Raw genomic sequence first — 25,600 nt, forward strand, 5'->3', positions numbered from 1 at the left:
CATTAAACTAAATCCTATGTTGATCATGATTTTACATTTTATTAATCGTAAACCACAATAATGAGCTAAAACAGCTTAATAATAGAAAGAGATGCTTTGACGTCCTGTTCACAAAGACAGAACTGACAAATATTCAGAGTGGAATTTCACTATAAGTAGATTTTTTTTTTTTATTGCTGAAAAATCTGAAAATTTTAACCCAACATGTATATCCCAGTGTTTTGTTTTTTTGTTTTTTTTTGTTTTTTATAATTATATTTTTAATAATTACAACTACATACAGAAAAGAAGGCAGGATAGGGGATAGGTAAAAAGAGGGATTTTTTCTGGGCACTGCAATCTCATATGCTGAACAATACAGGATTACTCAAATATGTATGAATGTGAGTAAAATAATGATGAGGGAATAGCAATATAGCAATAGTTCAACGCTCATGAAAGTTGATTTTACATAATATGTCCCCTTTAAAGGACCTAAATTACACAAAACAGATTACTGTGAGCTTTACACCATGTTATAATGTTGTTACCTCCTCAAACACACACCTGGAGTTGTGTTTTTTTTCATTCACACATGTTTGAGTGAACTTTTATTATCAGTCTGTCTACATCTCCAAAGCTCAAAATGCTCTGTTCCACCTTCTGATGTCATGAAGTGATAGTTTTCAATTTAACAGCTACATTTAACCTTCAGTTCTGTAGAGATCGGCAATTCCAGGTCTGAAATCATCCAAATGATTCTAGTGAAGGTGTGTGGAGTTTAAAAACACAATGAAGCACTTCCTGTATTACCACGTAGTGACATCACGAGGTGGACCAGAGTGTTTTTTTGTTTGAGAGAAGAACCCGACCACAATATGCAGCATAATATGGGCCCTTTGAATGATAAAAACACTGATCTTACTAGTATCACTATATCACAAACGATCCCACATCCCTTGCACTTAAACAGCTGAGCGCTTCTGTAAATTGCTGGCGGGTTGAGAGACCACAGGCGCAAAATAGCAGCTGTCAAGTCTGTTCCCCAGCCCCAGGGCAGCTGTGACTAGTACTGTGAATGAAATGAATGCAAATCTGATATCATTATGGAGAACAAGAGTGCAGTGATGGATGTGTCCTGTCAGCACTACACTGGCTCTGATTGGCACCAGCTATCTGCTCATTTGTCTTCATTTGTCGAATTTAAGGGATCATGGGAGCGCTAAGAGACACTTAAAGGAGTTTGAAAGCCTGGTATAATTCATGTATTGGGCAGTGTAAAATGCATCGCCGGACACTTCTTCATTTAAAGTCGCACTGTGGAACATTTCTGGTGGTGGGCCTGTCACGATAATTACTATATCGCCTTATCGTTCAGTATATGAAAGCTGGAACAATATGTTTTTGGGGTCAGTATTTACTGTGTGTAATTTTCTTTGCATTACTGGGACATTTTTGATTTTTTTTTTTTTTTGGCTATATGATAATATTTAAGACATAAAAGTTTGAATTAATAATTTATAAAACTCTGTACAGATGCAAACGAAGCACTAAAGTGTTTCATTCTGCTGTTTATTTATTGAAGCTTATACTTTTTTTTTTTACAATATTGTACTTTTAGACTAGTTTTTTGTGGTTTAAATCTTTTCTTGGATCATTGTGTCAGTCATTTCTTTACATTTTAACAGCCATATATCAAACTTCAAAATGTCCTATTGTGACAGGCCGAGTCAGATACCTGCTTGTTGCCATAGAGATATTACCGCGTTACCTGGAATGTTTTACAATAAAGATGCTGTCCGTCATTGTTGCCATATTCAAAACGTGAAAAACAGAACTAGTTTATTTTAAACGGTTTGTACTGGTCCAAAGTTACTCCCCACTTACCTTTTGCATTCTGAACATCCTAATTATTCACCGTGATGAGTTTATAAGCTCTTTTCACACTTTCAGGGACCAGAGCGGGTGCTGTCACAGTAACTACAGCTAGCATGCTAACAGCACACTTCCTTATTCTCGCAGCATAAAACCCTGTCATTAGAATAGATGTTTTTGATAGCATCTCCATGGAGACAGATGTAGGACTATAATGCACTTTTAAAGGGGAAATATTATGGTCTATTTCTTTCTAAGACAATAAAGAAACATTACAGAATCTACATAATAGAATATGATTTTGCATATCGTAAACTGTGCATACTTTGAACACCTCTCTCTCAAAATACTATGTTCCACCTCGTGATGTCACTAAGCTGGGATCCAACTGTGTGGTCTTACAGCTGAATAGTTTTTCTCTCTAGAGGTTAAAGGTCAGAGAGGCCATCCGCGTGAGCCTATATCTGTAAAACGACGTAACTGAGCTGTGTGTTCTCCGGTTACTTCAAGGACTGACGGTGACTGTAGTGATCGGCATGTGTCTCTCCTCTGTTACTTTCATAAAATACATCTTAAAATATCTTATCTTATGTTACTCAGAGCTGATATGAAGTGGAGAATCCTGATATCAGTGAACTTAAGCATCTGGGTCTTGAGTAACTTATCGACAATTATCTCTTGATACGATCTAAGCTGCAACACTGACTTCAGATATCGAGTTTGAGGATCCACGCTCTCAGGTGCCACATTTATGAATCACTTTACTGTGGCCTGACGGGACTATGTATGTCTTTATAGATTATGCTGTTCATCATTTTCTCTATATTACACGTGTTGATGGCAGTTGCGTGGACGGCCCAAGATAAAAGTCGCACCAGGGGGACGATAAAGTTAACCTTGAATCTTGAATTATACGTTAAAACAGTGCATCTCCCGTAGATTTATATAAGCCCCTGCCCTCCAACTGCAACGATGACGTCACCAACCAATTAGTCTTAAGACATTAAAAATACAGCCCTGCATACTTCAGCCATATTTACTGTTGTATCTACAGTAATGGCACACATGAGCTCACCTTTGACCCATATTAATAATAAGTCACACAGAGATGGTCACTAGATTTGATGATGGTGTTATGAGTAATTCAGTGACCCTTCACTGCACAGACGTGGGGGAGTATACACGCACACAGCGGGAATATGGCCCCATTCTGTCACAGAGCCGGCCCGTAAGAGGAGGGGGCCAGCTCGTGTTTATACTCCAGACTAAAACAGGGTCATGTAAATTTCATATTTATTTAATACGAGACTGTAAACAAGTTCAGAGCTTCCAGACTCCTCCTGATGCTGGAGCGGAGATGAAAACAACTGTGCAGTGCAGTGTTGACTTGGTAACTCAAATATTTTTGTCTTATGATCAATGTTAGAGTTTTGCTGACTGTCCATCCATCCATCTTGTGTTTATCCGGGGCAGGGTTCTGGGGTCAATAGTCTAAGCAGGGACTCCCAGACATTCTACTCCCCAGACGCTTCCTCTAGCTCTTCCGTGGGGACCTCAAGGTGTTCCCAGGCGAGACAATACACATATACACACTACAACTAAAATTAAATATATTTTCATCTAAAATACTAAAATTACGACAAAAAGTAGGTATTTTCATTGGCTAAAAATACCCAGAGCCCCAAACTAGAGCGCAAACATCATGCATCAATCATATTATTTATTTTTAAAAATTCTGTTTCCACCAACCCCCTATCTCCGCCCACTGCTATCTATTTACTTGTGATTATTTAGCAACAAAATAATAATAATAACACCCAATACCCAAATGATGTATCCTCTAATATCCATATAGAGGCAAGCAGGTGGCAAACTTCCCAGTAAAAAGTTGCACGGTGATGCTTTAATGTATTAAATGAGCCTGTTTTGGCTGTGTACATGCGCTAACCCTGTCATTGCAGTTAATCGTATCTTTATGTTCCGTGTAACCCAATCCCCGTCTGTATTTATTTGTGGAATGCCTTTGAAGCCGATGGAAACTCTTGCATTGTGGCTGTTGTGTCTGGCCCACTCCCCCTCTGAGGAAACATCTAAACACACATGAAAGAAGCCCACCAGACCTAATGGGACCTCCACACGTTAGCAGACCACCACCACGCTAGCAGAGCAGAGCGTAGCGTCGCATGTACCTTTCTTGGAGGTCTGGTCGTCACAGTTCTCGTAGGTACAGGGACCCCAGGCACCCCAGGGAGACACTTGGCACTCGATGGGGCAGGGGAGATGGCACAGCTGGGACCGGTTTGGCATGGGACCCTCGCACAGTCTGTTTTCCACCGGTGGAGAGGCTGTAAAGGCGAAACACACGAGGGTATTAATAACATAGACTTACATAATAACAACTGCATAAGGATAGTTTGTGTTAGGAGTTAAAGATGCATAATGGAACTTTTGCAGTGGAGGGTCCATCACCTGCTTGTCTCCATGGAGATGCTGTAGCTAAATCTGAAATGTACAGAATGGAATTATCCGTATCTATCTGTATGAAGACAAGCAGGTGATGCGACCAGGCTAAGTTACTGGTCAGATTTGTGGAGAGGTGTCTGAATGCTTGTTTTTCTTGGCATATTTGACAATTTGACAAACATCTATACGTGAAAGAATGCATGATAGGATGTTTAATGCCATACTGCAAAACATTCAAGACACAGGGCATCATTAATTCCACTTAGTATTGGTAAGATACTATTGTAGCCACAGCTGCACTGGTACAAACGGACAGAAGCAACGCTGCTAATTTGAAGCATCAGCCCCTCTGACCAACATGAACACTCACACACCACATTCACACTATGGAACGTGGGTGAAGTGTCTTGCCTAAGGACACAACTACAGTTTTTGTGAGTGGCACCCCACTGTAGTACTTGGTACTCCCAGCGGTCTCCCATCCAAATACTAACCAGGCCCAGCCCTGCTTAACTTCTGAGATCTGATGAGGGGTCAAAGCAATTGGATCACTGAGGGGTGTGCACAAATATAAAAATATCATATTGTTTCATTTAATGATACAGTATTGATATCGTGGGCTGCTGTATCGATATATCGACAAGAGTATTTTTTGTATATTTTACCAAATTATTCTGTCACAGTGCTACATTTGTGTGGCTTGTTTAAAGGAAAAAAAAAACTTCTTTATACAGAACATTTGATTCACTGTTTTGATGATTAAAACAGGTTTATTTCATATTAACTTTGTTTTAACAAAGACTTTTAGTATCACAGTTGTGATTTAGTAAATATGCTGTGATCATTCAGAGCCGTTAATCTGCACATATCTCTGTTCATGTAAATGTGGAGTTCATATAAGCTGTGGATGAATAATACTGGACAATGTAACAGTCTGATGTATTTTTTGTAGATGGTAAAATGCACAAAACAAAATACACTTATGTTATGTTCATTTATCTTCAATAAATGGAAGCTAAATAAAAACAGAAATAAAATTAAAATTTATTTTCTGTGAAAATGGGGCTGATCATTAAGTGTCCGGAAAGCCTTTATTTTTCACTGAATCATATCGAATCGATTTGAAATATATCGTATCATATTGTATCAAATCAAGAGTGCACTGTATCGTGGCCTATGTATCATGGTATGTATCGTATCGGCAACTTCTTAATGATACCCAGCCCTAGTCACTGCAATAATTACATCTGTGAGTCTGTACATGAGTCTTTAGCCTGACTAAAACAGGTGGTTAAACTTCATCAAATACTGGATAAATAAAAGTTTAAAAAATGCATCTAGTCAAAAATATTGAAAACTTCAAACATATTGTAAAATTAATGTAGTGCTTTGTGGTTTTGTGATTTGGTGTTTTGATTTATATTTCAAAAGAGATCGCAGCGTAGCATGTTATGATACCTGTCATGTTTGTGTCTGTGTGAAATGAATTTTACTTCTGGAACCCAAAGTGCTGCTGTTCACTGTGCATACATAAATATATGCAAATGAGCGATCAGCGTTAAACCTGTCCACAGACTGCTCTATAAATAACAGAAATAACACAACACGTACACCTGCAGCTTTCAAGTACCCTATATGATTATGAAGTTTATATAACTCATGAAAACAAGTGGGACTTTATAGACTGTACTTTCCAAATACAGTATTGGGAAGTCCCTAAATACAAAATACAAAAATACATATACAGAATATTTTGAGTAACTGCGTGGACATTTACTCATTTAAAGGCGCTTTACTCTAAAAATCTAGTTCATTTTTAAAGCTTTGCAGTGGTCCAAAGTTATTCCTCACTTACCTTATGCATTCTGAGCATCTTAATTATTCACGGTGATGAGTTTATAAATATTTTCCAACAACTAGCATGCTAACACGCACTTCCTGATTATCGGACAGTGAGAGGTTTAGATTCAGACAGCACTTATTTTGACCTCAAGAGCTGCTTATACAATATATCTGTACTGGGGCAAGACACATTTTGCTCAAATACATGGGAAAAAACAGGTACAGGGCCTTAATATTCTGAATACAGTTACTTTACTAAAATCAAGTTAAAACATGGTGGTATTTGGAGTGCATGTGCAATTTACCCTACTCTTATCAGTAATAAATACATGCATAAGAAATGGTGCAATAAACAAGCAGTTTGTGCACTATAATATGCTCCAGTACATATATAATGTATAAGCAGCTCTTGAGGTCAAAATAAGTCCACTGTGGGCTGTCTGCATTTGATTATAAAGCTTTTTTTTTTTTGTCCAAGGATGAGGAGGTGTGTGTTAGCATGCTAGTTATTGTCAGCATTGCCCTGCGAAAAACTCTGATCTCAGAAAGTTGTGGAAAGTGCTTATAAACTCATCACTGTGAATAATTAGGATGTTCAGAACGCATAAGGTAAGTGAGGGGTAACTTCGGACCACAGCAAAAGGTTTAAAATAAACTAGTTTTTCCACGTTAGACTGTAAAATCAGGTACAGCGACTTTACTTCAGATATTGAGTATTGCGTAGCGAAAAACAATTTCAAAGTATTCTTCAAGACGCTGTTCACAAGTGAGACTCCCCAAAGCACAGCCCGTAGAAAACATATGTGGATGTCCTGCCTCATTTACAGCTGAAACATAACACCAGACAGAGGAGAATCAGTACATTTGGAATGATTTAAAGCGCCCACACAGGCAGACAGCCGTGTAAATACTTGTCAGTCGGTGACAGTTTTAGAGCTGCAACGATTAATCAACTAATCGTGACTAGCAGAGGTGGTTAGGACTCAAATACATTCACTAATTACTTGAGTCACTTTTGAATAAATTGTACTTTTGTTGCAGTACTCTTACTTGAGTAAAAGTTGTGGTTCCTCTTCCCACTGTGAGTAAGCTGAAAGTGACTTGAGCTTCATGTCGACAATATGAAATGATTTTTTGAACATTTGTGTTTCTTGCAGCTCCTTCAGATGTGATTTAGCTTTGAAAATGCCAGATTTGTTGATTATTTAATGTTTTGTCCTTACATTAACTTCAAATTATCAATTCAATGTTACGTTGCAACAGTTACTCTTTATGTTACTCTCTTGTGAGTTTGAGTTGTAGTTTTCCCCAATACTTTTTTTACTCTTGAGTAATTTCTTGGACCACTACTTTGTACTTCTACTTGAGTAATATTATTTTGAAGTAACATTCCTCTTACTTGAATAAACTTGTTGTTTTTTTCCCCCCTCAAGGAATTAAGATAAAGACAGCCTATAGATTTTGTGTTTGTACTGTCGGCCTTTACCACCTACACAAACAGCTTCTGAATCTCCCTGATCATCCGTACAAAGTAAATCAGAGCACAAAAAAATCATTTTCCGCTACGCTTGGGAGAACAGCATTATCGCTTTTATACGCACCAGACACACGTACGCATACACATCGACACACACGCATGACTCAAGAAGGCGTCACATGGGTCAGAGTAACAGAAATAGTGGAACTCGCCTTCTACACTTAAAAACAATGTCCCCACTCTTTTGCCAGACTTACATGTCATCGTGCCTGTTAGTCTGAATCAATCTGACTGCACTTGTGTGTCACTGCTGACCACATCAGTAACCTCCTGACCCTAATACATCCATGTCCACCAGCACGATCTGCTCTACAACATCACAACAAGCTGCGCCTGACATCTTTAAGCATGTCTGTGTCCAGCACATAAACGCGAGCGGCGCACTGTAACTTTATCAGTTTTGTCTCTGTAATCCCTGTCATCCAGATCTGACCCATAGTAAAAGCCAAAGCTAAATCTGTCACCTGGAAAATCGTTGTAGGAGTGAAGATGTTTCGCTGCTCATCCAAGCCTCTTCTTCAGTTCTGGTCAGATTATTGGTGGACCTTGCCTTATATCGAGTTGAGGGGAGGGGCTAACTACACTGAAACTGTAAACAGATAGTGTCTCCAGTTTCAGTCTAAATGACCTTCATTAAACTTTTAATGGTCCTACTGGCTCACTCTACTGTTTTCTTTGTTCCTTTTCCGGTCTATTTCAAACCTACAAACACTTTAAGACAGAAACTGGTCCACCCAAAAGACAAAATCTCAAGCCATAAACAAAGTAATGTGGTCTACTCCATTCAGTGTAGTGAAGAGTGCAGTGAGCGTTACATTGGAGAAACTAAACAGCCACTCCATAAGAGGATGTACCAACACTGTCGAGAGCTCCTCGGGACCCCAGTCCACTGTACATCTCCATCTCAAAGACACTAACCACTCCTTTGAAGACAGTGAAGTTCGGATCCTCGCCAGAGAAAAGAAATGGTTTGAGAGAAGAGTTAAAGAATCTATATTTATTAGGAAAAACAATCCTTTCTTAAACAGAAATGAGAGACTGAGACATAATCTCTCACCGATCTACAACTCTATCCTCAGACCCAAAGCAAACAGAACACAAAGAGAACAATAGGCACCCATAACGGGTTGAATGGGGTCGTTGAGGCTGAAACTGGAGAGCTGTTTACAGTTTCAGTGTCCACCAGCAATCTGACCAGAACTGAAGAAACTGATCCAACTTTTGCTATGGATTAGACCTGGACGACAGACATCTTTGTTCCTTTTGTTTGCTTTGGGTCTGAGTATGTTGTTATAGATGGGGGAGAGATTATGGCTCAGGCCCCTGTTCCTGTTTGATCCGGATTGTCTTTCCTTTAACTTCAGTTTTTACTATTTATTAGTTTTACTCACCGTGACGCTGTCCTGCTCTGATCAAGTGAAGGGACACGTAGTTTTGTCCCGTGCTTGTTTTTTCTCACTATCTGTAAATTTAGTCCTGATACATTAGTTGCAAACAAACGCGAGCTGCACAAATCAAGCAATATCCAAACTTTTAAGCCTCCTTGCTCGCTTCTTCCTCTTCCAGTTCAGGATTGTTCTTTTCTGTTCCTTTGTCAAAAGTCCACCACAAACTATAAAGAGTGACTGTCACTGCTCAGCGCTCACAGGTTAGCGCGCTGCATTCAGGTTCACTTTACCCACAGGTTAACCTTCAGGCTAACAGGTTATTGCAGAAACAATTTAATAAAGCAAAAAATATAAATGCATTTGAATGTAAAACGAGTATTTGTTTATTTTGATCTTATTTCTGTTAGGAATAGATATAGTTTTGCTCAGGGCAGATCCAGCAGGGAATCGCAAAAAGGGGAATCTACCGTCGACGTCCCGCGGTTATGACCAGGTTCTCATTTATCCTAATCTTAAGTGCATCAAAACTGAACATGAGGGATGCAAAACATGTTAATATCATTGAATAAATCTGTCTGGCTTCTTTTCAAATCATGCACGTGCACTTTCACCTTTATTTTTGCATTTTTATTATTTCCTTACTAAATTTAACTTAACTTAAATGTTTTCTAGGTTGAAACTGAGGTGGCTAATTCCCTGTCTCACTGGGAGTGTTCAGCTGGGAATGCATTAGCCCTTCTTTTTATCGTGCCCCCTCTTCTTTTTATCGTGCCCTCTCTTCTCCCCTGCTGCTGCGTCTTGTCGTCCTGTCTCCTGGCTCCTTCTGTCTTCTCCATCCTTCTCCCCGCAGTGTTTCTTACTCCCCGCACCATAACGTACCGCCCTCTACGCCTTGTTGCCGCTGTCTGTTCATTGGTTGTAGTCAGGTTTGTTCAGTTCAGGCTATAACTGTTTTGTTTTGCTTCCTTTTAGGTTTAGGAGCTGATGAAGCTGGCGGAGCTGATGGTTAGGACCTGGCTTTGGGCCTTCTCGCGATCACATCCAATGAAACAGACTCATCCGTTTGTGTCCCTCTTGAATTGCAGTGGTCCTTGAGGGCAGCGTGGTGATTCATGTTTCTGCTCTGGCTGATGGCTATGTCAGTGTTTTTGGGTTGTTGTGGTCCTGGTTGGCCACGGGCAGCAGAAATAGCATAGGTAAAGTGCTAATAAAAGAAAAATCCAATTCTGTGAACCTGGGCAAAAAAGTTATTTGAGTGAAGACGTTTCGCTGCTCATCCAAGTCGCTTAAATGAATCGCTGACTAGGCCGTTACTAAAATAATCCTTAATTGCTGCCCTAATGACAGGCTAGTTGTCCCACAATGCCCTCTACGGTGAATGAAAAATCACTCTTAAAGGGCCTGTATTAGGCTATTATCGGATCTACGTATGTTTTAATGTCGTTTCCTCATCAAAAAACATACGTGGACTTGTGTTTTGTTCCATTAACACGTTTAACACACAAATCCTGCATATTTAGGCTGAGCTCTTCTCTCAAACACCTCGTGATCAATGTTCCCTCTAATTTTTCACGAGTCTGAGCAAACACACAAACTCCCTGAGCGTCCCATGGACCACTGTGAGCAACATCAGACGTGCGCACTGTGGTCATGCTGCATCACATTCATCCAAGTTAAATGGTTTATTAAAAGAATCAAATTACCGCATTTACATTTCTGTTATAAGACTTTTAATTAAGTGCTTTAGCCACTTATACAATGAAAATGACAAAAATCTTGCTCATGACCTGTGTAGTATGTTAATGCTATTGGAAGTATAAATATTTCATTTTAACTATAGCAAAACATGAGCTTCCAACCAAACCAAGACAACTGTAAACTCCAATGTTGAAAACACACTTAACATTTTTATTATAAAGCTCTGACTTGTTTTATGAGTATAAGCCATTGTGTGAAGCTTTTGCTGTGCACTGAGTGAGATTGTCCTACTGTGTCTGAGCGACAGTCCGGTAACTCTTTTTCAGTATATGACACGATCATTTGATTTTTACATCTCATAAACTAGTGACAGTATCAATGACCAACACACACTGAGGGGAATCTGTATCTGCACAGCTGCTCTACTACTGTACATTTATATATCATATCAAAACACAATATATAATGTGTATTTGTACATAAAATATATTCAAAATAAATATATATTTACAAACCACACACTGCAAACAGTGAACAAACACTGGGGGGGTATCATGCGTAATCATTAGCGTTAGCTAATGATTACGCATGATATATTTGACCCACAATTAAGTCAATAGCAGAATAAACCACGCTTACCGATCAGGAACAGCATCCAGTCCATCAGCACATAAGGTCCTCTGCTCCTGAGTCCACCATGAGATCTTCACTCGGTTCCACGAACCGCTCCGGGTCCGAGATGCCTCTAATTTAACTTGTACAAACATCCACAGTGTCCTCGGTCGCGTACTTCTTTTGTTTTGTCCGTTTCGTCATATTTAAAACGCAAAACTGCTGCAAAACAGTGCGTAACAGTGCGCCCGAGGGCGGGCCGTCGGAACGTTAAGGGGATAAACACTTAGCATCATTAGCATCATTAGCGAGTCTTCACTCCACATCGGCTAAAACTCTGGTAGCGGGACATGAGGAGCCTGTCAATGACGTGGATAAGCTGCGCAAATACGTGTGTGAATCACATAATTGGCTGGAGCAGCTCGTCCCCGGTCACACTCACTGACTCACATTGAAAAATAGCGCAGAATGAATTGCTGTGTGTTTATTTTATTTTCAAATCCGGTTTGATTTTTTTGTGCGCAGCACAGATTTTCTGTGCGCGGAGACCGTGTCAGCAGTGCGCCAGTGCGCACGCGCGCAGTTTAGAGGGAACAGTGCTCGTGATGTCATGTGGTAATACAGGAAGTGGATGCTTTTCCAGTTTAAGGTGTTTGATTATTCTATTATACCAATATAAAAGTTCGGGTGATTCATTTTTCTCTATAGATTATATTGTAAAAAGATGTCGTTTACATTTTATTGGTCATAAACCCGGAAGAAAGAGCCTTAAGTGACACTACCGGCCGTGCGATGGCGGACCACCCAGTTGCAGTCAAATAAAGCTATTCTAAAGCTCTGTCCCTTCTTCTTCTTTCATATGTTTTTGAAAAAATCCCCAAAATATTGTAATTATGGACCCAATTTTGAGGACTTGTTTCATTCAAAAGGTCAATTAGGCAACTACAACTGATACAAAATGCTGCTGCTGAGGTGGTCACGAAAACAAAACAAAAAAACACAACATGATATTTCCCCCAGTACTACATTACATGACATTGGCTTCCAGTCTCGCACAAAATCAATTTCAGAAATCTTTTACTAGTCCACAAATCTCTAAACGGTGGAGGTCCAAAGTATGTGACAGACCTGTTAACGCCCTATGAGCCCCGAAGGTCCCACAGATCAGCTGGGACGGGTCTCCTGGTGGTTCCTCGAGTTCAGACCAAACACGGTTCAAGCCTCACAAATGTGGAATTCAATCTACACGTTGAAACAAGGTCTAGTATTTTAAAATCGAAATTAAAGACACAACTTTTTAATGTGGCCTATGAATAATTAAAGGCAAAGCAAAGCACGGATTTAAAGTGAAAGTCTGAATTAAAGGCAAAGCTCTCCATGAATTAATACATTTATTGACATGAATATTTTAACTGTTTAACTGATATTTGTGTTACTTATGTGTAAATTAGGTAAATCCATGCAAACTGTTGTGGTTTTAATTCTGCGTAAAGCGCTTTGAGTTGTCCGTGTGAATGAAAGACACTCTACAATTAAAACTGACCGATCGATTGATTGAACTAACAACAGTCGTCATGACAACAGTATTTCACCTTAGTTCGTTTTTTGTTGTTCTCACAGACAGACAGAAAACACTGCTGTTTTTTGTTTCATGTGGACAGACTATACAGAGATACTAAAGCTGCGGTACATGACTTTTTTGTAAATGAGTACGTATTTTTATTTCTCATCAACCTAAGCATCGTTTACGTGGTCCACCCCAGTTTCACGTCGTTGTCTGAAAAAAAGCCATGCAAGTACCCGCAAATTAATGCTTGTGAAGGAAATATAGACGATAAATAGGGACTCCCAAGACTTCCCACACCCCAGACACCTCCTCCAGCTCCTCCGGTGGGACCCCAAGGTGATCCCAGGCCAGTTGAGATATCACGAAGTATAAGTCACCCCGGAGTACAAGTCGCACCAGCCTAACAAGTAAGAAATAATAATGACTACATAATAAAATAAAATTACATTAAAAATAATAAAATAAATATAAAAACATAAATTAAAAAAATAAAATAAAAATATTTAATAAATAAATAATTTTTTGAAAATGCACAATAACATTTGACATGTAAAACGCATCTGAGTATAATGGGCTCGACACACGGGGAGCGACGTCGCTCGCTCTCTATTTATTTTCAATGGTCTCTGTGCGACACTGCGAAAATCGCTCGTCTCTCTCACCTCCGCGACAAGCGAAAGTCGCGCACGTGAAAACCTCGCGCTCGTGCATGTCGACGTGCACACGCGGGCTTGCGACGCGACTAATGAAAGTTGAAAAATGTTCTACTTTTATCGCTGTCGCCTGCACAACAGCCAATCAGCGAGAGTTTGATTGATGAGCCAATGCACTGTCCACTTCAGAAACATCATGGAGGAGAAAATTATACTCACGGTGTCGGATTTCCCAATTCTTTTTGACATATCTCAAAGAGACTACAGAGATATATCAAAAAAGCAGCTGCCTGGGAACTCGTTGGTGCCAGGGTGAATATGAGTGGTAAGTTAACATGCGCAAATTTGTTAATTCAGATAAATTTATGGAGGCTAATAACCAAATGTATTAAAGACTGATTCAACATTAAAAAATATATTTATTTAAGGTTTTTACATTAAACAGAATTAGCTGCAGAATAGGGTGGACCCAGGATCGCTTTTTTTTTTTGTTTTGTAGAGTGCAACCAATTGTAATATTTTAGTCAAATGAAGCAAAACTTTACGAGATTTCATTTTAGCATCTTTTTCCCATCTACCGCTATTAATCTCAAAATTCCCTCCAAATAAACAGCCAATCAGACGAGTAGGAGGCTCGCGATCTGCTCTGGAACAGAGCGCGACGTGACAAGCTGCCGCTAGTCGCTGCAGTTTGTCGCTGCCCGTGTGTTCGATTTTAAAGCCTATGCGATGAGTGTCACTGCACACTGTCGTTAGTCGCTCCCCGTGTGTCGAGCCCATAAGTCGCACCCCCGGTCAAACTATGAAAAAGTGTGCAACTTATAGTCCAGGAAATCCAGTAGTCCCTCCAAATGATGATATTTAAACTAAACAATTATGCCAAAAACAATTATACATTTACAATATGATTAAAAAACATGAGCTGCAATAAAATATTCAACCCTCTACAGCTCAAACCTTATCCTAGTACTCAAAAATAACAAAACTTCCCCACTACCTCAGCCAAAATAGTATTTATCGTGACAGGCTGACTAAAAACTACCTTTAGTAAAACCTCTTCAGGCATGTTTCTGATGAGGAAACAACATTATAACATGGTAGAAAGCTCCAAAAATCAACGTTTGAATAATACCCCCTCTGCTATCACATCACATGAACACAACCTATTGTTTCCTGGAAGCTCCTTGGTTTTTATCTCTACCCCACCAGCTCCACATGCACGCTCCATTATCATAGCATGTTTACACACACAGATATGCCCCAGTTCTGCAGTATCAGCCCTCTCCTCCTCCGTGTCGACGACGTCTGGGAGATAAATTAGCCATGATTATCTGGCAACCGCATCATGAAGGCCCATAAACCGCAGATCCGCACAGCCCACACGTGAGGCTCCACTCCTGCGAGCCTAACTCAAAGCGTATGGGAGTGTAAAGGAGACGTTTTCATGAGGAAACTGGAGTGCGAGGACTCCCCGGGGGAACTTTGTGCGACAGAAAACAAAGATGGTATCAGGAGCCATGCGGAACAAGTGTGTGTGAACAACGCATTACAAAGACGGCAGAGGAGGTAAAGGAGATGGAGTTTAGACTGTGTGAATGTACGTGTTATTATGGAACATGTGAGAGCTCTATAGGGATCGTACGGCGTCTATAGAAACAGGGAAAGAGACGCTGATCTTCAAAGCACAAAAGGAGGAAGTAGGTATTTCAATTGATCCAACTTATTTCTATAGCTCACACGAACCCTCTGGTACATTGTCAATATCCATGTGCATTTTAGATCAGTATTGTAAGCACATGTAACGAATTAAGCAGTGCAGGCGATGCAGCGCTGGTCAGGGATGCACCCATACTATACTGTTATTGAAGGTTAAATATCATTTGTGTCAATATCCTGGTTGGGTGTTTAATTGGATGTAATGAGACCATTTACTGACTGACATATAGGACCACTCTCTTGATGCTTTGCTACATCCAAGTGCGAGATTGACAGGCAGATCGGTGCGCCGTCTGCAGTGATGCGGTCGCTGTATCGGACTGTTGTGCTAAAGAAGGAGCTGAGTCGAAAGGCAAAGCTCTCGATTTACCGCTCAATCTACGTTCCTACCCTCACCTACGGTCATGAGCTCTGGGTAATGACCGAAAGGACAAGATCGCGGATACAAGCGGCCAAAATGAGTTTCCTCCGTAGGGTGGCTGGGTGCTCCATTAGAGATAGGGTGAGGAGCTTGGTCACACGGGAGGAGCTCGGAGTACAGTCGCTGCTGGTGGTTCGGGCATCTGTTCAGGATGCCTTCTGGACATGTTCCACTGGTAGGAGGCCCTGGAGAAGACCCAGGATTCTTGGCTTGTCCTGAGAACGCCTTAGGGTCCCACTGGAGGAGCTGGAGGATGTGTCTGGGGAGTGGGAAGTCTGGGAATCCCTGCTTACACTGCTACCCCCGTGACCCGGCTCGGGATAAGCGAAAGGTCATGGGGGCAGTAGTCTAATAACAATTGAATCACATTTGTAATAAGCTGGCTGTGTTTTAAGGGAAAAACTGCATTCTCCGCCCCTACTCTGGTATCAGTTAATATCAGATTAACGGCAGATACTGAAAAAGCTGGATTGTCTTTATCTATTGCTGTAATGCGGTGCGCTGTTGGTGTAGAAAGAGACAGCAGTGAGACAGCTGTGCATTAGGACAAATAGGGCTTCTAGTAGTAAACACTGTGATTCTATGAAGTAGCCAATTACACTGACATGGCTAGAATGATACTATAAACATACTTAACCCTTTAAGGACTGAGCACACTATGGGCCAGTAGAGCTCACCTAAACCTAGACTTTTATTTTTTTTTAGCCATAAAAATCATCTTAAACAAAGTATCAGAATTTACTGCATTTTTTCACACAACTATTTTACTATTTTACACATCCATCCGTATGTTTTCTTTTACGCATCGAATAAATGACTGGGAAAATCCCCGCAGCCCCCGCACTCTCATCCGTCACCTTCGAGGGACAACAGAGGCAGATTACCATAATGACGGCAAAATATTTAGATAGCCCCGTGCCTCCACTTTGAGACGGCGTTTGAATTTACATGAGAGCACGACTGGTTGCGGAGTTACGCTGCTGGAAAGTCCGCAACCGCGCTCTATCAGTGACGATAGGATCCGACGCTATAGGGTTAAAACATACTTGTGGTGTAATGTGGTAATACAGGAAATAACACACTGCGTTTTTAAACTCCATACAGAATCATTTGGATCATTTAAAACCTAGAATTGCCAATCTCTATTAAACTAAAGGTAAAAGGAGCTGTTAACTTCACGACATCATAAAGTGGAGCAGAGCGTTTTGAATGTCGGAGATGCAGACTAGTGGATTGAAGGAAACAAAACACAACTCCAGGTATGTTTTTGAAGAGGTAACAACATTATAACATGGCCTAAGAGAAGAGTCAATATTGTGTAATAAAAAGTTACCTTCACCCAACTTTCCAGCAGCAAGATTCTAACGCTCATCTGTACTTCATCTCGGAGTTGTACTTAACTTTTGTCAAATTTAGTTAGCTTTCTATTTTATTATTTATTACACTGGCCACAGACGTCTGAAGAGTGAATCAGACTTGTAAACTTGTGGAGTGCCAGAAAACAGAGTGTTTGAGATGAATCATTTAGAAGGAGGTATTTACCATGAGTGTGCAGACTCACATCGTGTAATCCAGGTTTGGCTGAGAGGAAAACACACTACTGCCAACAAACAAACCCACGTGTGTTTTGGAGATGACGAACACTTCAACCCGGGCTTAAACATGCTTCAAATGAAACTAACAAGTGTATTTAGCTTCATGCATTCTTATGGTGAGTGCTACCGCCTCTCCACAGATCTGGTCTCATCTCAGTGGGACTATCCTGCTTAAATAAATAAAGGTTGGCTTCACCTGCTTGTATAAGATTAATGCCATGCTGTGGAACATTCCAGGCAAAACAATAACATCTCTATGGAGACAAGAAGGTAGGAGACCCTCTACCAGAAAAGTTACATAATGCACCTTTAAGCAGATGGAGGCCTCCAAAATAGTTTGTATAATAGTTTGAATTATTATTTAAAGATCTTATATTACACAAAACTGACTTGAGTGAACTTTAAGACATATTAAAATGCCGTTACCTCCTCGATTCACACATGTTTGAGTTGAGTCTGTCTACGTCTCCAAAGCTCAAAATGCTCTGTTGCACCTTGTGATGTCATGAAGTGGTAATTTCCAAGTTAACAGATACTTTCTACCTTTAGTTCAGTAGAGATTGGATTGAAATTCCAGGGTTAAAATCATCCAAATGATTCTAGTGAAGGTGTGTGGAGCAATGGAGCACTTCCTGTATTAACACATGACATCACAAGGTGGAACAGAGTGTTTTTTGTTTGAGAGAAGAACACATCTTAAATATGCAGTGTGGCGTGTTTTTGACAATGACTCACTCCCCCTTCAGAGCGCTATCACAACACAATCAGTGTGCATCCCTCATGTGCACCCCACATGTGTCAAACTCAAGGCCCGGGGGCCAAATGCGGCCCGCCACATCATTTTATGTGGCCCTCGAAAAGATACATTCAAAGGCATAACTGTCATTTTAAAATAAGTCTATGCAGCTTTAATGTTTGCACTGACAATAAACTAATGAGATTTTCCCAACAAGTGGAACTGAGAAATATTTGCAAATAATCATCACAAAATGTTCATGAAGAGGAAAATGGTTGGCATGGAAGGAAGAAAAGTGAAGGTGAATACAAGTTTGTGCTTTGAGGAGAAAAACCTGTATGTTTTTGTGTCATGAGGCGGAGTCGACATTTTGACAACAAACATGGAGCCAAGTCTGCAAAAGTTATTCTGCAAGAAAAACAATAAATTGTCCAATAATTAAAAGGCTGTAAAAGGCCGTATTTGAAGCAGAGCTGAAGGTCTGTGAGCAGGTGTGTCCCGACCAGAAACACACTTTTAAAAATGTCAGTTTATCACCAAAACCGTTATTTAACAAGTTAAAAAGTAATTACATTTATTTTACATGACATTCGTTTGCATTTAGTGATATTTACACTGCTGCACAGTTACATCTGGCGCTTGATGGCGGCCATTTTGCTGATGTGGCCCTCTGTGAAAATGAGTTTGACGCCCCTGCTCTAATGAAACTACTGCATAATCGAATCAGGTTTGTGAAGCCGTAGGATATTGTTTTGTATCCTGCTCGTGTATACTTATAAAAAAAATGTAGTGCATGGATGATGTAGGCTTACAGAATCTTCCAGCTAACCACAAGGAAGGTTTGAATAGGGCCTGGGAGAGATCGCTAAATGACTCAAATATGCATGGATGACATCTATAACTTCTTCAGGCGTTTTGTTGTAACATGATAGGAGGCTCAGTCCATTTAACACAACAGCCCCTTTGAAAGCAAACTGCAGCCTATCATAGCTTGTATAACAGTTTCAATAATTATGCAAATAGTATAAGAAATCAAGTTATTTTCACAGAAGATATATCACTCAGTCGTATTTCCACTCTTTACTTTGATAAAAACAAAATTAGCTGGAAGCAACACTAAACAAAAACCCAATTTTCCATTTGAGTCAAAGCGCCTTTAGAACACAGAACCACTTAATAACTCTGATAGCATTAGCCGTTGAAATGAAATGCTAATTTGGGGCAGAACATTTTGCGCAGCTCATTTGCAGTTATGATCTTATGTTAATTAGACCTTAATTGCATTTACAGAAACATTAGTCTGAGCTAGCCTTATTCAGAGAAACAGATGCTGATGCAGAGGCGGAGAAGGGTAGAGTTTTTACCAGACAAAATCAAAAGACGGTGAGGAGACGATGAAGATGATGCAGACGAAACAACTCCACAGCAGAGTTAAACCACAGCACCGCACTGTTACATAACGTGAGGGGAGCAGGAAAGGGGGAAATCATTAGCATTTTTGCTTCATGTGTAAAAACACAAGTTTTTTACTGGGGATTGTCGCAGTGGTGAGAAGTACTTTGTATCTTTGATATACACTACCTGTCAAAACTTTACACACACTCAAAATTCTAGTTATTTTTTGGCAATAACAAAACACGAAGAAAGATTTGGTTCATAAGGTACAAATAGTTTTATTAACCAGTTAATTAAGATGTTAGTAGTTAAGAGTTAGGGTTAAGGTACTGCTTAAAGGGCTCATATTACGCTGTGTTTTGATCTATGTTCTAATGTTTCCTCATCACAAACAGACCTGGAGTTGTGTTTGTTTCATTCACACATGTTTAACACACAAATCCTGCATGTTTAGACTGAGCTCTTTACTCAAACTGAAAACACTCTATTCCACCTTGTGATGTCATGAGGTAACACAGGAAGTGCTCCACTGTGTTTTTAAACTCTATACACCTTCACTAGAGTCATTTGGACAATTTCAGCCCTGGAAATGCCAATCTCTACTGAACTAAAGATAAAATGTAGCTTTTAACTCGAAAACTACAGCTTCATGACATCACAAGGTGGAACAGAGCATTTTGAATTTGAGATGTAGACAGGCTGCCGTAGTTTCCGGACTATAAGTTGCACTTTTTTTCATAGTTTATCCGTGCGACTTATACTCAGATGCGACTTATATGTGAAATTATTAAAATATATAATTTCACATCTTCATTATTGTCACACTGAGAACCGTGTGAGAGCAGTTTAGGCTCGTGTACCAATATGGCAGCCATCTACTTCCGGAGCAGGCGGAGTTGTTCAGAAGCGACACTGAGGATGAAGAATTCAATGGATTTAATGATTTGGCATGAGATCGAGACTGAACTTGTTAGCTGGTTTTTATGCTTTGATTAACTGTTAATATCTTGCGTAAACATACCGGACGCGTATCCAGTTTGTTGTCATGTGTTACTTTAGCGTTCTGTACTGCTATTCAGCCTGTTCTCTATTTTATTATTATTATTATTATAACTTGCCTTTAAAGATAAAATGTCTGTCTCTCGGATTTTGTAAAATAAATTTCTCCAAAAATGGGACTTATAGTTCAGTGCGACTTATATATGTTTTTTTCTTCATTATTATGCATTTTTTTCTCTGGTGCGACTTATACTCAGGAGTGAGTTATAGTCCGGAAAATACAGTACTAATAAAGGGTTACTCAGATATGTGTGAATGAAACAAAAGACAATTCCAGATATGTTTTTGATGAGGAAACAACATCATACCATGGCGTAAAGTTAATTTTGTGTAATATCAGACCTTTGAGTAGTAGTTCTTCTTCATGTTTTATTAAAGGACCTGTATGTCGCTTGCCCTCTGCAGTTTTAAAAAGGTACTACAATCACAACTCAACCTGTTTTGCCAGAGCCTTAACCTGCAGATTGAGGACACATACAAGTTTTTCTCCAATTGGATTTCAGCATTTATTCCTGTCCCGTCACAATAGTAAATACACTGAGTACTTCTTCTACCACTTGTAGGTTGTGCACAGAGGGAACAGCAGTGATGTCGGGGTCACGGGGCGATACTCTACCTGTGATGGTGAAGCTGACCGAGAGCAGGGGGGGCACGCTAGGCTTCTGTGGAGTCTGGCTCTGAGCTGCTGGAAGTACAGGGACACAGGGACGTTAGCTAAATAGGAGAAAGGACGCTAAGGCACTACTGTGGTCTGCGGAAAGAACTGGGGGATGGGGCAAGATATCAGAGTCATGTAAACAGTTACGTCTGATGGAAGTAATCTGGTTTCTTTCTGATTCCTGGTTTCAAATCAGGGCTACTCTGTGAAAGTAAAAGTACAAGAGGCACATTAGAGGTAGAGAGCAGTGTGTATTTGTAAGGCACTTTGTCAGCGAGGGAGTGAAAACAAAGTACTTCCTTGTAGCGTTGTTGTGCAGTGTATAGCTCTAGGTTCACAAAAACGAACAGATGGAGTTAGGATGGATTTCCTCGTGATGTTCCCCTGAGGATCACCAGTGGCACTTTAGTCTGTGGAACCGGCATCAAATACTGGGTCTACATAGTACTACTACATACAACTGCGTAGGTTCATTTAAAACATTCAAAACAGATGCAGGAGTGAGTACAAATGTGTATCACCAGATTATTAAAGTGCATTAGTGGCACCAGTGTATCCAGTTTTGCATGTACTTGAAATATACTCCATGTTTGGGACCAAACGTTCTAGTGCGACATGTAGTTTTTAGATGTAGACAGTAATGAGACGTTGTAGTAAAAGTTCCCATATCAAGGTTCAACAAGCAAGTGAGATATTTAGGCCGTCCATCGTCGTAGTCTCTCATAAATATATTTTATACAGTGTTGTTCTCTTCTGACAAATAGCGATGGCCAAGCTAGTTTTTCATAGAGTGAAGAGTGATGGGGTTTTAAATTCATGACCTGTTATGAAACGAAGGGCTGAGTGAAAGAGTGGATCTGAAGGTTTCAAAGAGGCTGACGCATATACTGTAAATATAAATGGACATAGCTAGCCCGCAAGCTCCAAATAGGAAGTGAGCATGAAAGTGTTTTCAGCTCCATCGAATCTGACTCCAATTCACTTTGTATTAAAACTCGTCCCGTAACTGCTGCTGTCAGACTCGTCATTTTGGTCTTAAAATGTTTGTATTAACCCGCTCTACATGATCCTGTTTTTTGCTTATTTTGCAATTTTTTCCATGATTCAAGATATGAACATTAATAACCGACAGATCAGGCGCCTTGTTTCCCCGAGGTCACTCCCACTAGCGTTAGCAACAGGTTTGATTGGCAGCGTTGCTAAGTGTCCGCTCTTTGCTAAACCAGTGGTGAGGCCGGAAAGGGCATTAACTTCAGCCTCGCTCTGCATTGGCTCTTTGGTTGCTATGATACTTGCGGTTGTAATTCCAAATATGGAACTTGGCTCCAGGTTCGCCCCTGTAACGTCACACTCACTTAGTCCACTTCTTTATACAGTTTATGTGCTGAAGTCTGCATGTATATTCTATTCTATTCTATTCTATAATCCATTACAGAATGAAAAGTTGCTTGAACAAATTCTTTTCTGCAATTTATTGTGATACACGGTTTGTTTCCATATAAAAATGATAATTGTGATTTTAAAAACTTTTAAACTGTCATTCCAACATATGTTTTAAAGGATACGTTTTTGTCGAGCCAAATCAGAGATATTTATAGGTGAATGATCCTGTAGTGCCTGTGAGTTCCTAACCTGAGCACCGGACTTTTGGTAAATGAGTAAATTTTGTGTTTTCACCCAATGAGTTTATGATTAAAACAGCAACAGTTCTTTTTTCTTGTTTCTTGTTAGGGTTCACTCACTTCACTATCAGAAAAGCACAGTTTTAAAGCCGTGTGAGTGTCCAGAAAGTATTAACCATGTTCTAAAGGGCTTGTGAAAGTTAAATACTCTCTTCTTCCATGGTGTAAAATCTGGTACCCATTCAGACCCATTCTGCAAAATCGACTTTTCAAAGGTTTTAACCATGTTGCAGTTGTTTCCCCGCATTATTTACTCACCCGAAGTTGTATTTGGAGTGATTTGTGCATGTTTGAGCAGTGTTTAATCGCTTTTTCAAGACACCATATTGCAGATCAATCCCCATTTTCAGCATCACCGGCACACGCCCACTGTGACGTACTTACTTCATTCTCCAATTTTATTCTCAATTCAACAGCATCACTTAGTCATTTTCGAACAAATTTTGTTTTAAAACTGCTGCTCGTTAGTGTCATCTGCAGCAATCCAGCTACACGGCTCTTTGTTGTGCTGACGTTTACGGTGACATCAGCTCCCATTGGGCATCAAAGTGGCGGTCGGCAAACTTGTTTCTTTTATTAACTTATTTTAGATCAATATTGCGATTTTAAATGTGCAAATTATAACATAAAGATCCACGGGTGTCATAGAGTTTAACTAGATTATAACTATATAGCAGACACAAGCCCTATAGGTAATACCCAAGTTTAATTTAGGTCATTTCAGGTAATTCACAAATGCAGTGGTGTACATATATCTATATATACTTGTGTCAGTGTGTCTAACAGAACAACCACCCAAAATGTCCGGTCTGACTGCAAAGTACTGCTCAGAAGAACGAAATAAAGCAGCAAAGGGTTCCCAAAGTGCAAAAACACATTATCATATTTTGTGAAAGTACTTTAGAGTGTGGTCAGCCTATAGACCGAACAGACGTCTCTCATTGATCTATCCTTTGGTCAGCTCCCTTCTACCATAAGTACGACAGAGCGGGGGCCATAATCAGAACGTATTAACATACCCATGCCAAATGACTATTGATCTCCTCATACCAGGCAAAGAGCTGAGTCAACAACATTTCAAAGAACCTGATGCCATTCCAACGTGCCCACGGTCGACTGTCGGTTTCCTCGGCATACATATTCATAGCTTATATTTTCAGCTCACAAAAGAATATTGAAATCTGGCATCTGGACAAAGATTTGAAGAGTGAACGCGTTTGGCCACTCGTCCAAGTAACTTCTTCAGTTCTGACGGGGTTCTTTAAGTCACTGCCTTAAGTTTTCTCTTATATCTGCCCTTCAGACATATATAAGAACTACAAACTACTCTGAAACTAACACACCCTAGTGGGCCTGTTACCATATATACTATACAACTCCATATATGAAAGCTGGAACTGTATATTTTGAGGCTCAGTATTTATCATGTGTACATTTTCTTGTTAAAAATAGGGAGATTTGAGGTATTTTTACTGTATTATGATACGATTTGAGCCGTAAAGGGTTGAATAAGTGACATCTATGCCTAATTATTGACACATAATAGTACATTTTCTTGTGTATTTGCTGCAGCTCAGGGCTTTTAATGACACTGTATTTAAAAATGATTCACTGGGATTATCCTGCTTTATTGTTATTGTGTCAAAGGCATAGAGACGTTTCAACATTACCGTTATCGTAGTGTATCTCTGCACCAATATATAGGGCTTCGAAACGTGTTATCGCGACAGGTCTGTACTAGCTGTTTACAGTAAGGAGTATAGTATCTGACTAGAACCAGGAAGTACGAGCACATGGCATATTGTTTCTACTGATGCCATGTGCAGGGAGTAGAGGGAATTGATGATTTAGACATTCTTATAGTCCGACCTGTATTTTTGTGTTTTCTTTGGACAATTTGGACCGCAGTCTGCCGCACTTCCTCAGAACTGACACGTCATGTTGCTGCATCGTGTCTATTCCGCTGATTTAAACACATTTCGGCGCTGTTTTCCTACTTGGAGCAGTAGGACGATAGCGCCATCTGCTGTCCGTACTGCATCCGAGGTGTGATAGAGTCGGTATGCCCCCTCATCCTGATTTACAGTCTGGTGGGTAAGTTAAATCATAATAACGTGAAGACTGAAGGAACGTAATTGGACTAGTTTAGGGAGAGCTACTATTTAATAAAAAAGCCACAACTTGGGTTAGCAACTTTTTCTGGCATGCTAACAAAACCTGCAGCTGCAATCGATGCGGTTTGAAGGCAGAAACGCTCAGGTTTTGATATAAGGACTGTTATATAACCTGTTATGTCACAAAACTGAAGAAGCCTCTTGAATGAGTGGCGAAAGGTATTCACTGGTAAAAACTGACAGAATATAATTTTCTTTTGCGACGAAACCCTACCTGGACGACGAAGGGATTTCACAGACATACAGTAGATCAAAGAAGACACAGAAATGCATTAACTTTACAAACTTTACAATTTTCCGTGGCACCCAAAGGTACCGCAGCACCCGCTTTGAGAACCCAACCGTTAAGCCGTCATATGGAGTCTATAAGCTGCAACGAAGCTCAACTGATCCTGGGACAGATTGAATGCTCTTATGAAGATTAAGATGTAAAACGATTAGCTGCCTATAGATATCTAGATCTTGTGGACGTGTTTATATTTGTTGTTTGTGGGCTGCGTGCCTCAGAGGAGTCAGATGATCCGGTTCAGACTGGTTGTGGATTGGATAT

At 40.0% G+C, this 25,600-nt stretch overlaps 1 protein-coding gene across 1 annotated transcript in view; it reads right to left on the reverse strand.

Moving 5' to 3' along the window:
- LOC117384122 (thrombospondin type-1 domain-containing protein 7A) overlaps nucleotides 1-25,600 on the reverse strand; it is a 196,040-nt gene that overhangs the window by 142,907 nt on the left and 27,533 nt on the right. Inside the window, exons 6-7 of the mRNA XM_055227765.1 lie at nucleotides 21,153-21,218; nucleotides 4,044-4,199 (exon numbers count right to left, since the gene is read on the reverse strand). Of these exons, the coding sequence (XP_055083740.1) occupies nucleotides 4,044-4,199; nucleotides 21,153-21,218 (222 nt within the window). The remainder of the gene's footprint in view (nucleotides 1-4,043; nucleotides 4,200-21,152; nucleotides 21,219-25,600) is intronic.

Source organism: Periophthalmus magnuspinnatus, chromosome 16 (genome assembly GCF_009829125.3).
Source record: "Periophthalmus magnuspinnatus isolate fPerMag1 chromosome 16, fPerMag1.2.pri, whole genome shotgun sequence".
Lineage (NCBI taxonomy): Eukaryota > Metazoa > Chordata > Actinopteri > Gobiiformes > Gobiidae > Periophthalmus > Periophthalmus magnuspinnatus.